Raw genomic sequence first — 15,330 nt, 5'->3', positions numbered from 1 at the left:
CAAATGTTAGATTTTGCTCAGACATGATCTAAGATTTTTAGAGGCTTAATTTTCACTTTCTTCTTTCATCTTTATTGCCAATATAGGAAAGGAAAACACTATAGAAATATTTACATTTTATTTTGTAATCAGGTGAGTTAGAATGCTTTAATGGAAAGCTTGTATAGATGGAACTAAAAATCAGGTAGCACAAAATGCATTCATCACTGCATGTGGTGATAATGGGTAATTATTTCTTCCCTTTTCCATCTCAACCAATCAAATTCACAGACATTTAACTCACCTTATGCATATTTCCTCTTCATTTTTCTTTCAATAAATCATGATTTTCTCGTTAACTTATATCCAATCTGGGATCTTAATTTTTTTTAAAAACCTGTGGTTTGGCTTGCTTGGTGTGTGTTGTTAACATCAGGGATTTGGTGATTTTTCAAGGGAATACTGTCCAGCGCAGGGTTTCCCAATTTCTGGGCCATAGACCATTATTGGTCTGTGGCCTGTTAGGAACCATGCCACACAGCTGAAGGTAAGCAGCGGGCAGGCGAGTGAAACCCAAACTATCCCCCTCCTGGTGTGTGGAAAAATTGTCTTCCACAAAACTTGGTCCTTAGTGCTAAAAAGATTGGGGACCGCTATCCTAGAGGACATCATCCTGCATGGATGATGTCTCCTTTTCATAAAAACAGCCTTTTAAACATGAATTGGGATTTGTTCTTGGGTCTCTTAAATCTCTTATGGTGGAAACTCTAAATTCTTTGAGAATTGTGTGTGTGTGTGTTATGCACTATTAAACACAAATAGCACTTAAAAAATAAATGACTTCTTGATCATGATAGCTAAGAAATATACACTGATAAATTTGATGAACAAAGAAAGGGTAATATCTCAATTATGAGAACCATATAACTTTTGGCATCAATAGGGCAACTCACAAATCCAAAGGAATTTTTTTAAGGGAACTCACGAATGCTGGAATTTCATGCTTGCTGTGGATAATGCAGACATGGAGTAAGCTGGACACTCACTGATTTAGTCTATAATCAGCTTAAACTAATGTCTGAGAACAACTGGCAACAACAGTAGAACTGGAAAATAACAAAGCGGGCACTTCATAAGAAATAATCCTTCCTGCCCTGCTTCAAATAAAATAAATTCTTCTATCTTTGAATAAGCAGACTTGTATAGCCCGTAGATATAAGCCTACCTTTCTTAGGAGAGTCATCATCATCATCTGAATTATAAGTAAATCAAGATGTGAGTTCTATTCATCTGGGCAAAGTGGAAATACAAATTATGTTTTGTCATCTGATCACAACATGTAAGCAGGCTCTCATTTTGGGGGGGATATGAGCTTTTATTGCTGTTAGTTTCTTTTCCTTGTCACTGGTAACAATGACTGTCTATATCTGTGCTGGTGAAAGATTTTTATTCAAAGATGATTGTTGAAAATGCTATATTATAATACTGCAGGCTTGAGAATATGATATACTTGTGACCAATGCTTTAGCTATAGCTGATCTAGTTTTGAACCCTAGTCATCTTAGGTAAGTCCTAGATCCTTCGTGTAGAGAAAAAGCTATGCATGTTGCTGAAGCCATAATTTCTAAGCATCCAAAATCTCCCTTGCTGTCTCTTTCTTCCTGCTTTTGAGAGAATCCTAGCTTTCGGCTGCACATTTGCAAGCTTTTTCCTGCGTCTGTGAAGGCTAGAATCACAAAACTGCACTAAGTAGTTGCTTTCTCTGCTTACATGGCTAGCACTGGGAGCATATGAAAACAGGGCAGCAAAAGTGTTTGAGGAACATAGAATATTGAGAAATTTAAACATTGAGAAACTACTTATGGGAGGAATAGTATTTAGAAACACATTACTTGTAGCAAATCAGCGAACTATGTGTAAATTCCCTACCTCTGAGAACCTTTGTTTTTGTCTTCCTCTCTTCAACAGGGAAATGCTTCCTTTACTGCAATGGCCTCATGGACCATCTCTATGTTTGTCAGAATGGAAACAGCTGCACAGCCTGGTATAAGGCTCCCACTCACTTTACCGGCACTCTGGTAAGGCTCCACATGAGAAAGGGCAGAGCCCTCTGCCAGCTAAGGAGATCAAGTAGATTGTGTTTTCCACTTGAGTTAAGCAAATTACTTAAGCTTCCTGTGTTGCCAGTGTCCTTCAAAGGTAAAAACTGGTAGAAGTAATATTTTTATCTCCTTTCAACACAGGGAGGGAGGACCTCTGCTCACTTATGAGCTGCAAGCTTAGTGGATAGAGTTACTCCCACTGAGGTGTGGAGCTATCTGCTTCATTGCCTTTTAAAAAAAAAATACAGTATTAGATTATGCTTTTATTATTTGATATTTATTTTATCAGATACTGTTATTGGTTGAAGTTAATTGTTGAGCATTGTTTTTAAAATCAGCATGTGATTATATGCCTATGAAAATAAATAAATATACATTTCCTTCGGAGTAACTAAAAGTATGGTAGCTTTAACAGTTTAGACTAGCTATCCTCTACCAGCAGATGCATTTTCCTATCTAATCAGCATGGGCAAAGTCTGGGCTGCCTGGGAGCTTCAGAAGTTGTAGTATTTCATGCCTATTAAAATACAAAATGGAACCTAATCCAAATCCTCTAAAAAGGAAGCATTTATTGTTTGAGACCTGGAAACAAGAGGCTTAATAAGAAACCAAGTCAATTTAGGTTCTTGCATTTGCTGAATTAAGGTTACTCACATTGCCCTAAAAAGATGTATGCCATTGGAGAGGCCTATTTGAGAAGCATCCAGTTGGAAAAAAGTGGCTCTATAAAGCAGAAGAATGGCCTCTTTAATCAGTTTTTTTTTAAATTATTTATTTATTTATTTAAATTTATTGGCTGCAGAACTGTAATGGACTCTGGGTGACATACAGCTCTAGGGAAAAAAACAGTTAAAATATAGAATCAGACAGTTCTGACTCAAATAATCTGATAAACAACAAAATCAGAAAAGCAATGATTAAGAGTAGAGCCACTGATCAATGAAAGAGTCCTTCTGGTATCCCATACAAAGCTGTACAAAAGCCCTCTGCGCATGACTGCCACCTTTTCTTTGAGCAGGAATCATGAATGCAGAATGATCTCCAGATTGCTTACCAGGTGTGTCTGGAGAAATGCAGCCCCATCCAGCATTATAGATGGTAAAACTCAGGTACAGAAGGGCCAAAACTCAAAGGCATTCAATCTTGTAAAGGTTCTGCTGAAGTTTGCTGTTCCCATTTAGATTCCCACAGTCTCCAGATTCCAAGGAAGGATATCAACAGCTTCATTTAACTCACAAGGGGTGCAAATGTATAACTGGGTATCATCATCATAGCAATAGCAATAGCAGTTAGACTTATATACCGCTTCATAGGGCTTTAAGCCCTCTCTAAGCGGTTTACAGAGTCAGCGTATTGCCCCCAACAACAATCCGGGTCCTCATTTCACCCACCTCGGAAGGATGGAAGGCTGAGTCAACCCTGAGCCGGTGAGATTTGAACAGCCGAACTGCAGGACTGCAGTCAGTTGAAGTGGCCTGCAGTGCTGCATTTAACCACTGCGCCACCTCGGCTCAATATACTGATGGCACCTTTACCCCATGGTGATCTCACTCAGTGGCTTTATGTAGATGTTAAATAGGACTGGATTGAGCATCAAGCATTGAAGAACCCCGCAGAGTAGGAGCTGAGAATTGAGCCTCTCACTCCCAATCAACACTGACTGAAACCAGCTATGGAGGGAGGAAGTAACCCAGCGCAACATCATGCTGCTTACTCTCAGTCCCCAAAGCTGATCCGGAAGGATATCATGGTCATTAATATCAAAAGCTTCAGGGTGTGTGTGTTGGTCAAGAAAAAAGAATAGATGACCTCTGCCCATCCAGCTTCCACCAGAGATCATCCAAGCATTGTATGGGTGCTGTTTCTGTCCCATATATAGGTATGAACACTCATAGAATGGATCCAGGTAATCCATCTCCATCTCCATTTCATCTCTGACCATCTTCTCAACAACCTTTCTAAAAAGAATGTGTCAACTAAGCTCACAGGACAGGACTTGTATATAAAATCTGAGGAAATTTTTACCACAGAGGAGAACATGGAAAAAAAATAGACCTGCTTTAAAGAAAAATGCTTTTTTCTTGTCTAGCTATTCACTCGGCTGCATGAAGTTTTTGATTACTGAAAATGTTCTTTGTGTTTAGCAAAATTGGAGTGGACAAACTATGTATGCTTTAAAACACTTCAGATGGGTTTTTTTTTCATGCTAACTTGTCTTTCATGTCTATACTTTCTTGTTCTTGTTCATTTTAGGATGCTTTTGTGAAGATAATACGGCATGAAGGTGTTCGATCCTTGTGGAGTGGCCTGCCACCTACTCTGTGAGTCTAAAAATGATTAAAATAAAAATCCAGGCAACAGAAGTCTTGGGTCATAAACCACTATCACTGCTTTAAAATATTCTTATCTATTCTCCCTCCTTCCCCCAGTTATTAATTATAAAAAAATCAACTGAGTTTGTAGAATAGAAGGCTAAAATTTTCAAACCTCTACGTCCAGAAGTCTCATCCTCTTTAGGTAACAGTGGAGTAATTCCAGCTCTCACCTCCTGTCTTCCAAGCATATCTCACCTAGCATTTTCCTCTAGAGAAAGAGATGTGTTGCACCCAGTACAGATTATCCTTGAGTGATAATCGCAATGGAGCCTGCCCATTAGGGCCTGAAGTCAGGACAACATAAAATGAACTGCTTCAAATAATGACCAGCCATCCCTGCTCTCCCCAGTGCATAGGGACTGTTGATCCTCCCATCTCTGTCCCAATTAATTGCAAAAACTAAACTCCCTGCCTCCAGTCTGTATTCCTGAAGGCTGAAGAGTGGAGGGATTTTTCTGCAGCTTTTTCCTTTGAATTGGAGGGGGAAAAAACCTCCAGAAATTTACCCAACTGTCTTTGCAAGTGTTAGCCGTTTGTCTGAAATAAAATGGAGGACTTTGGGTCTTTGCAAGTGTTAGCCGTTTGTCTGATTACCCGTAGAAGCATTCTGCAGTTTAGTCTTTAAGTCCAAGCTGGGCTCTACCTTTATTGTCGATCTGGCAGTTAAAAAGCAAAATGAGACAAAAATGAGAATAATGTATATGCAACTTCCTGGGTAAATAGTTTAGAGCTACAGGATTTCAGTTCTTTCCTAAGAGAGAGAGCTAAGAAAATGCTATCACAAAAAAGGGAAGAGATAAAATATAACCCCTTTTTAAACTTTAAAAAGTAAATGCAAATGTTCAAAATTGTGGCCCAGAAATTACATAGTTGCCCTGAATGAGACTAACAAAATGCAGAAGAAATGCTGCAGGCATAGCATAAGATGGCACTTCAGATAGGAATTTATTTAGCAGAATTTTAAGAGAGAGATTACATGGAGTTGTAATCGTTATACAGTAACTCATTGTAAATATTCATGTGGTCAACTAAAAGAATGAGAAAAAAAAACTGAAATTACATCAAATTTACCAGCTTGACTAGAAGCAGAATAAAATGAAACAGACTTGACTGAGCACAGTTATCACATAAGAAACAGTCCAATCTGAATTCTGAGTAGAACATACAAGTACTGTATATCTCTATTTACAAAAATACTGACTGTTTTTGAAGCAAGATCAACTATTTCCTTTTACTTTCACCTTTTCCTGGAATTCCAGTTTCACTCTAAAGCTCTGCGAAATTATGTCAGTCTTCCCTTTTCTCAACATTGGTCTGGCAACTTCTCCTTTTATTCCCTTCTCCAGTTTTGCCTTTGTTTCTTTCAAAGAGCGAATATTTTCTATTTCCAGGATTGAGATGGGATCTATAGCTAGAACAAAGGGCTTCCCGTGGAAGTGCAGATTCTGAATCTGCAGTCTTAAGAGGAGATCTTTATTGAGAATATCAAAGTTATTCTTGCCGATGAATGGAAGTCCATTTGACCTATATCCAAAAATTCCTACATGGCTTCTGAGAAGTCCATTCAATTGATTGCAGCCCAAACTATATAATACTCAAACTTTTGAATATCAGAAACCAGAATTAAGTTCTTCAGAATTACAAGGTTTTCTCTCTCTCTCTCTCTCTTAGTGCTGCTTGTTGAATTACAGCACTCTTTGTTTTGATGCAAAATGTTGGAGTTGATGTCATGAGATAGATATTGATAATAGATCAGAACTAGTAGAGCTTCTATACGTGTGTACATTCTCTTTTCTTCAGAGTTATGGCTGTCCCTGCTACCGTGATCTATTTCACTTCTTATGATCAACTACGTGATTTGTTGCATGTTAAGATGAACAGCCAAGGACACTATATCCCACTGGTGGCTGGTGCAGTTGCCAGATGTGAGTTTCATCAATTTTTGTATACTTGCAGGAACTTTAGACTTTGCTGTTACTTGAAAATTGCTTTAAAGCTAGGGGAGGGAAATCGCCCTTTCAAATGCGCATAGCCATTAAGGTTGTGCAAAGCCTTTGGAGCAAGTATTTTGTAAAGTATTATGATAGCATAAGAGAAACCTCTTGGAGGTTTTAAAACAGCCACGTCCTTTAAAGGACTTACGTGATTCTTTGGAGGGCTAGTCCGCAGCCCTCCAGGCATGGGTTCGCACACAATCAAACCCATTGTACTTTGCTGGCAGTACCAGCAGAAACGTTGTTTGTGCATAAATATTCATAAGTGGACATCAGACTTTAATATGGCCACAGATGTCATCTAGAAGATGTGGCCACCTTCAGGGTTGAGGAGAAGTGCTTTGTGAAATGTTTTGGATAGCTATAATAATCTCCTGGGGCTCTGTGGTTCTGCAACATTAAGGTCTGTAGGTTTCAAAATCTTTTTTTTAGAGTAATTTAGGACTCTGATAAAAGGCTGACCAAATGTACAAGTTATGAACCAGCATTCAGATCACATCTGCCTGAGACTCACTAGGCCCTGAGCTTTGGTTGCCCATCCCTATCTGCTATACAATGTTTACATTGGCTTATTTTACCAGGGTATTATACAAAATATTGGTGTAAGACAAAGTATATGAAATAGATGGAATATTTGAAATATTTCTGTAATGTTACATAAGCAGATATATTAGAAGCTTCTAGTTTATGATTTGCTTTATACTCAAACGTGCCAAAGGTTCTGTATCATTACTGTCAGATTCATCTGTATTAGAAACATAATCATAATTGCTTGCTAGAGACTTCTCACTAAATGACATCTTTATAGGAAATGGTGTGTGCATAATGTTTATTAATATCAAGCATCACAATTAAAATAAGGTAAAATTTAAAACAATATTAAATTTAAAATGCAAAATATAAGATTACTATTTATAAATATAAGTTAAATAGATCTTGCTCAGAAAATAGCAACATTAATTGCATTCTGTCACACGTACCATGAAGTCCTCAATGATTAGGACATAAAGGACAAGTATACATATGTGTTGTTGTCTGCATATCACCACAATCACAAAGGGCAGAAGCCACCACATAGCCCCATTTGTTTTGTGTGTCTCTGGATGTTGTTATACCGGTGCACAGTCTATTAAATGGTTTCCATACTTCCCAGATTTTGCCAGACCCAGTTCTCCATTGGTTCCATCTGATGTTGATTTTTTTATAGCTTTCCATAGGTCCCCTTTGAAAATCTTCGAAGACTTCCATCAACCTAAGGAAGGTTTTCCTGGATATTAATCTTTGATAAACTGATCATAGGCCATAGAATGGAAATGGTTTACACCAGGGCTGTCAAACTCGCGGCCTGCGGACTGGATGCATCACGCGCTGACCACGGCCAGTTTAGTAAAGGGGGGAAAAGTCCCGATGCCGCTGTGATACCGCGAATTTGACACCCCGGTCTACACCTACATGCGTGTATGAATAATGTATATCTGCAATTCTTGAAATTTTTATCTGAAATGTGAGTGAACACCCTCTGATACACTCCTTAAAATCACATTGATGTCTAAGTGTAGTTTCTATGTTTAAAGATTGTGATAGGATTCCTGTGAGATTAGGTAAAATTGGGTATTTCTATTAACCGCCCCAAAGCATCAATTGCCTTTTATAACCATAATCAACACTGTGTGCAATCAGTTCTCCCAGGTTAATCATTGTTATCCACTTCACAGTCAGTTTTCAGCCTGGCATTTAGAAAACAGTTCTGGTTTCAGTGACTCTCTTCCCCAATCCAAGGAGACTGCTGAGCAGGGGAAAGATTTAATGCTGGAACTTCTATTGATTTCCTTCATATTATCCACTTAAGGACTACATTGGTTTCTGTGCCAGTGGTTTTTATAAAAGAAACCAATCTTCCACTTTGATATTCTAGTGGGCCCCTGGCCTGAAGCACAAGGAAGGAGCGTTGATGGATAAAAGTCGGTTTCTCATGCCAGATTGGATTTTCTTCCATAGTGGGTGCAGTAACTATGATCAGCCCCTTGGAACTCATACGAACAAAAATGCAGTCTCGTCAGCTGAGCTACCGGGAACTTAGTGTCTGCATCCAGTCTTCAGTGGCGCAAGATGGATGGACGTCTCTTTGGAGGGGCTGGGGTCCTACAGTGTTACGGGATGTTCCTTTCTCAGGTATGGATTGAAGAAGGGGAATCTGGGTCACTAGCAACAAGAAGGATTTAAGGAGATTAGAATGCATTACAAACAGAGCTGGTATCAGTTGAGAGGGGCATTATTTTAAAGCTGAAGATCTATCAGTTTCTTAATTGTTAGGTATGGAAGCTGTGCAGTTGCCACCTTGAGCTCTTTAAAAAAGAAATTTGCGTACTTTAAAAAATTACAGAGGAATAGGATTATACGATTACATATATAATAACGGCCCTGGTGGCGCAGTAGTTTGAAGGCAGACTCTGCCCACAAGCAGGAGTTATAGCAATAGCAATAGCAGTAGACTTATATACCGCTTCATAGGGCTTTCAGCCCTCTCTAAGCGGTTTACAGAGAGTCAGTATATTGCCCCCAACAATCCGGGTCCTCATTTTACCCACCTCGGAAGGATGGAAGGCTGAGTCAACCCTGAGCCGGTGAGATTTGAACCGCTGAACTGCTGATCTAGCAGTAGCCTGCAGTGCTGCATTTAACCACTGCGCCACCTCGAGTTTGACCCTAACAGGGCTCAAGATTGACTTAGCCTTCCATCCTTACGAGATCAGTAAAATGAGAACTCCCATTGTTGGGGGCAGTTTGCAAATAATGCTTCAATATTGTAAACTGCCCAGAGAGCGCTGTAAAACGCCATGGGGTGGTATATAAACCCAAATGCCATTGCTGTTGCTACACACCCCACAGGAACCCATTTTCACTTCAAAGTTAATCTCCAGAGTGGTAAATAAGAGTTTGCCTAGGTCTCCAGGCCATTCCTACCCGGGCAGTGAAAGTTATTTCTGACTTTTCCAGTAGTCTTCTACTAATCTAATCTAATAGTCTATTTACTCTGGCTAACTTCATTTGAGCAAAACTATCCATAGTGTTAATGTTTTGGGAGAGCTACAAACTGTACAAATGACCAAAGCTTCTCTTTTATTCAAAGAAATATGGTGAGTTGATATCTACAACTTCTTTCCCTTTCCCCCATGTTTCCCTTCCTGTTGCTTCCCCGCAGCTCTGTATTGGTATAACTATGAACTAATGAAAGATCTGCTGTGTGGGCAGTTCTGCCTTGATGAAGCCACTTTCATGATCAGTTTTGCAGCTGGAGCTATTTCTGGCATGGTGAGTTCCAGAGTTTTATAGGCCTTTGTATAAACATGAAAACTTGAGATCTACCTATGATCTATAATACGTTGGAGTTACATGAACTTTATAATGGGCAATGAAGAACAATCTGTAGGGTTTAGATGCAGCCCTGCTGTAATTCCCACTGGCTCAGTTATCACAACAAATAAAAGAGAGTTCCTGGAAGTTGTATTCCACAAGTTCCCAGCCACTGGCCATGTTGGTCAAGCCAGTGGCCAAACCTATAACTACATTTGAAGGGTCCTTTTACAGATGGAAATCCATTTTAGTTAATTTTAGTGTATCCTATCAGTAGAATCTTCCTTTTATCTACTAAACAGTTTTATTTAGTAAAATTACCTTCCACATCCATTAGGGTGTGTTAGAGCCTGACATTTCTGCACTTGAATTCAATGATCCAGGGACCACAGAAACTAATGATCTTACTTTAAAATTATATTGTTCATTGAAAGATGGAAGTCTACACATCTTAATACCTCTTTCTGTTTAAAGCACATAAGGCTAGTTGTTCAACTGGGCACGCTAGGAGAAGAAAGTTTCTAAGCACATCATAGTCTCCTTAATTGAGTCCTTTGCATCATACTTTTTATCAGTTTTAGAAAGGAGTATGTAACTTAAATCTTGGCAGTAAACATTTATCATATCATCTTTCTTCTTTCTTACCAGAATGGCTATACTTTGTCCTCGGTTTTCAGTCTTTAAAATTAATTTTCAGCAATAATTAGTATTCAAGTTAAGAACATGAGATAAACAAATTTGTTTTCATCCTGTGTACATGTTGTACAGATAGTGGCTAATGGAATGTTGTCCCTGTTCTCCAGGTGGCTGCTACTTTGACTTTGCCCTTTGATGTTGTAAAGACCCAGCGACAGATTGAGCTAGGAAACATGGAGACGCTCCAAGGTAAGAAGTGAGCAGCTGCCAAGGGTAATAGGTAGCTGTTAAACAGTAGGTAGCACCTTTGAATATATACTTTATAGAATTATAGAATAACAGAGTTGGAAGGGACCTTGGTGGTCTTCTAGTCCAACCCCCTGCTTAGGCAGGAAAGTCCCCTATTAAGAGCTACGATGGTGTAGTGGTGAGAATGCAGTATTACAGTCTACTTCTGCTGACTGCTGGCTGCCAGCAGTTTGGCAGTTTGGGTCTCACCAGTTCAAGGTTGAGTGAGCCTTCCATCCTCTGAGGTCGGTAAATGAGGTCGGTAAAATGAGGACCCAGTTTGCTGGGGGCAATACGCTGACTCTGTAAACTGCTTAGAGAGGGCTGTAAAGCACTGTGAGAGGAATTTACAATTGATAGAGGAGAAAAGGATTGAATTTAAAAGTCAAAGAAAAAAGAAGACACAGAATGGTGAACTGAAGAGGCAATCCTAGCTCATTGGCAAGAAATATTACTTTAACTTTTGATCAAAAGAGTTTACCTCTGGTTCTTATTCACATGTGAAAAGTTGCAGGTAAGAACCAATCCAATTCAATTCAAGTTTGATTTTTTACAATTATCTTGGCCAAGTGAATAAATTTCCAGAAGGATTATTATTTCTGGTCCAGTTAGTACACAGCTTCTAATTTGACAAAGCTTGCTTGAAGTTTTGCCTCTCCCAAATACTTTCTTTAAAGTATTTGCAATGTGTTTTACAACATCTAGTTGGAGGAACAATTTAGCAACAAACTGGTCTGCCCTCGTGAGAAAAAAGGCTTCTTTCGCTTGATTGTAATTAAAATAGTCTCATTAATATGTTACATCTGTGCTATGTGGTGAATTGAAAAGAAAGAGACATGTCATTCTGTGGATGCCCAATGTAGAATCTGTTTTATAATTTAGAGTGGATGGTTGCATGATTAATGCTATCAAATTACGATATACTTTGTATGGGGAACATTGATAGGACAAATTTTCCGAAAAGAAAAAAAAAGAATTATCTTATAGTGCTCCCACTCACACTCATGAATACATGATTATGTGTAACCTAACATATGAAACTCATATATTAATGCAGGTCTGCAAATATGAAAATGTAATATAACAATTGTATAGCAGTTGATTACTACTTGTTCTTTTCTTCTTTCTCAGTTACTACTCCCAAATCCACATCAACTTGGCTACTTATGCAGAAGATTTGGGCAGAATCTGGCACACGAGGACTCTTTACAGGTGACATTGTCTAATTTTATAGTAAAATCTCTAACCTTTGCGGAAGATGGGCTTGTTGATGGTGAAAATTATGGCAGTGGAAATTAAAAGTTCTATAATCTTGTACTCTTAAGCCTTTCTATAATCATTAAAACAATATTATTTCTCTGCTTTTGACAGTGCTAATTGGTTTGCATAATGTCAGTATGGTCTGACAATTAAATTTCAAAGAAGATAAACATTCATTTGCATTTCTGCAGCTGTCATCGCAAGATGATTGGCACTATAGAACTCGCTTTCCTTCTGTAGATAGGAAGAATGATGGGGGGCGCAGTGGCAATCAACTATTATACCCTTCAGCTCTATATCAGCAAAAAGGCAGGATAGCTTTGCATTTGGCAAGATGTATTTACTTGTCCTCTTTCTCCCTTTCTTGCAATTTCCTTCCAAAATTCATATAGGTTTTCTGCCTCGTGTTATCAAGGTGGCTCCAGCCTGTGCTATCATGATTAGCACATATGAATTTGGCAAGACCTTCTTCCAGAAAATGAACCAGGAACGGCAGTTAAGTAGTCTATAGAAGCCTATAAACAGAGCTTTGGATGGTGGCCTCCAGATGGACCAAAGAAATGCTGATAGCAAGAGAAAGGACACATTTTGGTAGATGAAAAAGAAAAAAAAAAGAAAGAAAGAAAACCAAATTTGTGAATAGGGTTGGATATAAAAGCGGACCCAGCTGTGAATAATATTAATCAAGATTGAGAAGACCACATAACCAATAAATCTCTTGCTTCCTTTCCTTATAGGATTTCTCATTCATCAGGCAAATTCCAGGTGCCTTTAGCTAGCTTCTGGTCTCCTGCCTTTCTCTTTTTCCTGATGGACAACTAAGCCTCTTGGCTTTAGACCCTCTCCTCTTTAGGTACTGTCAAGATTGGATGCTATAACTTTTGGCTCATTTGAAGAGGAGATGCTCCAGAATATATTGTGTTTAAACCAATTGCATAGTATGATCCTGGAGTGTTGGGATTGTTGGTCAGTTGAAAAAGGAAAAAAAGCGGGGGGAGAAAACAGTCTAGCATTGTCATGCCCACTGCTTCATTACTATTATTATGATTTTGGGTAGGTCTTCAGAGTAAAAGTTGCTGGTAGACAGCAGATGTTTCTATATGTATCTTAATTTTCAAAGGTTCGATTGGCCTGCATGCTTTTTTTTTAACCTGACTTTTCCTGTGCATGACGAATATAGTTGTCTAAAGTTGCAATCCTACATTGGACTTTTGACAGCTTTGAATAGAAACACTGATTTTGAACACTCAGGTTTTGCCCAGCTCTTCCCTTCACGCTGTGACAAACAGTTTGAACTCTGAAATCTTCACACTGAGTAGCATGAATGAAAATAAATTAGACTCCTGTTCTCTGGTTCAATATTTGCTATATTGAAGGAGAGCTGAGAATAGCCAGCCAAGGTTTGCTTTGATGCCAGATATCTCATGTAGCATCATTAGCAGTTAATAGTCTTGTCCCTTCTATGTTGTAATTTATGTGTCTGTTGATTACATATTTGTGGAGGGGAAAAGCTGAGCTTTTTATTTCTTGAATAAAATTCACTTTTTTAGCAAAACAACAGTACACATTACTTGATTGTTGACATGTCTTTCTGTTGAGTTTTTCTTTCCTTGCATCCTCATCAGGTACCCTCACATTTTATTATAAAACTCAGATGACTGTTTTTGAGATCTTTTGACCGTGCTCTAGGAATTTAGGAAGAACACTGAAGAGTATCATTTTCTGGTGCTATCTGAAATCTTGGAATGACATACTCAAAAAAACACAGATTATAAATTTAAAGAACAAAATACATTATTGGAATTGATGTACGAACACAATAGAACTACAAACAATTTGATGGGATGTAGAAAAATATAGTGAATCATTTTGAAACAATCAAATTTAGTAAGAATGCTCTATTTACAGTACTTAATTACTTTTGCTTAATTTTTCTTAATCTTACCCCATAAGGCAGGGATCAGCAAACTGCGGCTCTGGAGCTGCATGTGGCTCTTTCCTCCCTCTGCTGTGGCTCCATCACCGGTCGGCGCCACAATTTTGAATGGAGCTTCCAGCGGGGGTGGGGAGAGAAGCACAGCGCACCAGAAGACTCTATGGCAAGGGGAGGGTTTCCCAGTTGTCTCCACAATTGATAGGGTTTTCGATTATGATAGGTAGAGGAAAAAGTATGCTGCGCTAGGAGGAGACTGGTGGGGGAAGTTAGGACCTTTGTGGCTCCCGGTTTTTTTCTTGGGAAACGGGCCCACATGGCTCTTTGAGTGTTTAGGTTTGCCGACACCTGCCATAAGGGAATAGCATGATTGGGAAACTATTTTTAAAAAATCAGGCAATGTCATCCATCTCAATTCAGTAATGTTCCCTGTACTCTCTAGAACCAAACAAATGGCACGCACACTGCCATGTGGCATCTGGTAACAAAAAGTATGTCTTCAATCTTTAAAACTCTTTATCTAGTGAGAACTGCCATAATCGAAGGAATGCATTTGATTCCTAAATAAAATGCTGAGTGTTCTTTTTATTTGTTTTGTCTCACTCTGATAGGCTAATTCACTAGATTTACCCATAAATATATTTTATTGTACGAACAAAAAGGGGAAACTTGGTTTCAGTGGATGAGTTTGCAAAACATGATAGACCGGGCTAAATTGGAGTTTAGTTTAATATAAGATGTAAATTCAACTGTTGTGTCAGTGTGTTGGATAAACTAGGCGATGTGATTTCTTTTTGCCATTTGTGAACAAGTTTAGTGTATTATGTGTATGTAGATCATATGCAATCCCAGCAGTAAATCATTAGGTCTCTAATAGCGTTATTTCAGCAAACTGAAACCTTCCTCCTGACCACCGTGCAAGCTGTTAAAATTTTGAGCACCCCAAATACAATAGTTGCTGCACATGAGGCCAGTAGATGAGATCAGGATGAGATGACAGGAATGCAAAGAAATGGATACAATAGCATTATTAATATATTAGAAGATAAAGAGAATGCAAATAAGAAAAGTTTTAAGATGTAAAATATATAGTTGATAAGGAAGAAATTATTTTGAATGTATCTTAACTTTCTGTTGCTCATATAGTTCATATTTTCCATATGGGAGAATCTGATGGTGGATAATTTGAGATATGATACAATACATTTCTTTTAGCTTCTCTATGGCTTCCTTTACTCTTAAACATTTTAATGACTTCTCCTCACCCAACAAGCAGATCATTACTGCTGCACCATGAACATTTCTTTTAATCCAGTTTTGGTTTTGAGAGCTGGTAGTGTATATTGGTTGGCTAAGACTAAAAGATTCTCAGCCTGTGGACTTCAGAAACACAGAAGATAACCCCTAGT

General features: G+C 38.5%; 1 protein-coding gene across 5 annotated transcripts in view; it reads left to right on the top strand.

The window, feature by feature from the left end:
- Nucleotides 1-13,568, top strand: part of SLC25A39 (solute carrier family 25 member 39) — a 33,167-nt gene extending 19,599 nt beyond the window's left edge. For all 5 annotated transcript variants that reach the window (XM_032235511.1, XM_032235510.1, XM_032235513.1 and 2 more), the window contains 8 exons: nt 1,948-2,057; nt 4,335-4,402; nt 6,257-6,381; nt 8,449-8,622; nt 9,653-9,762; nt 10,608-10,689; nt 11,860-11,940; nt 12,381-13,568. In XM_032235511.1, the coding sequence (XP_032091402.1) occupies nt 1,948-2,057; nt 4,335-4,402; nt 6,257-6,381; nt 8,449-8,622; nt 9,653-9,762; nt 10,608-10,689; nt 11,860-11,940; nt 12,381-12,499 (869 nt within the window). In that variant the 3' untranslated portion in view covers nt 12,500-13,568. The remainder of the gene's footprint in view (nt 1-1,947; nt 2,058-4,334; nt 4,403-6,256; nt 6,382-8,448; nt 8,623-9,652; nt 9,763-10,607; nt 10,690-11,859; nt 11,941-12,380) is intronic.
- Nucleotides 13,569-15,330: the final 1,762 nt, after the last annotated feature.

The sequence above is a fragment of the Thamnophis elegans genome, chromosome Z (genome assembly GCF_009769535.1).
Source record: "Thamnophis elegans isolate rThaEle1 chromosome Z, rThaEle1.pri, whole genome shotgun sequence".
NCBI lineage: Eukaryota > Metazoa > Chordata > Lepidosauria > Squamata > Colubridae > Thamnophis > Thamnophis elegans.
The sequence above is the reverse complement of the archived record's forward strand: the minus strand, read 5'-3'. Positions and strand labels throughout refer to the sequence as shown.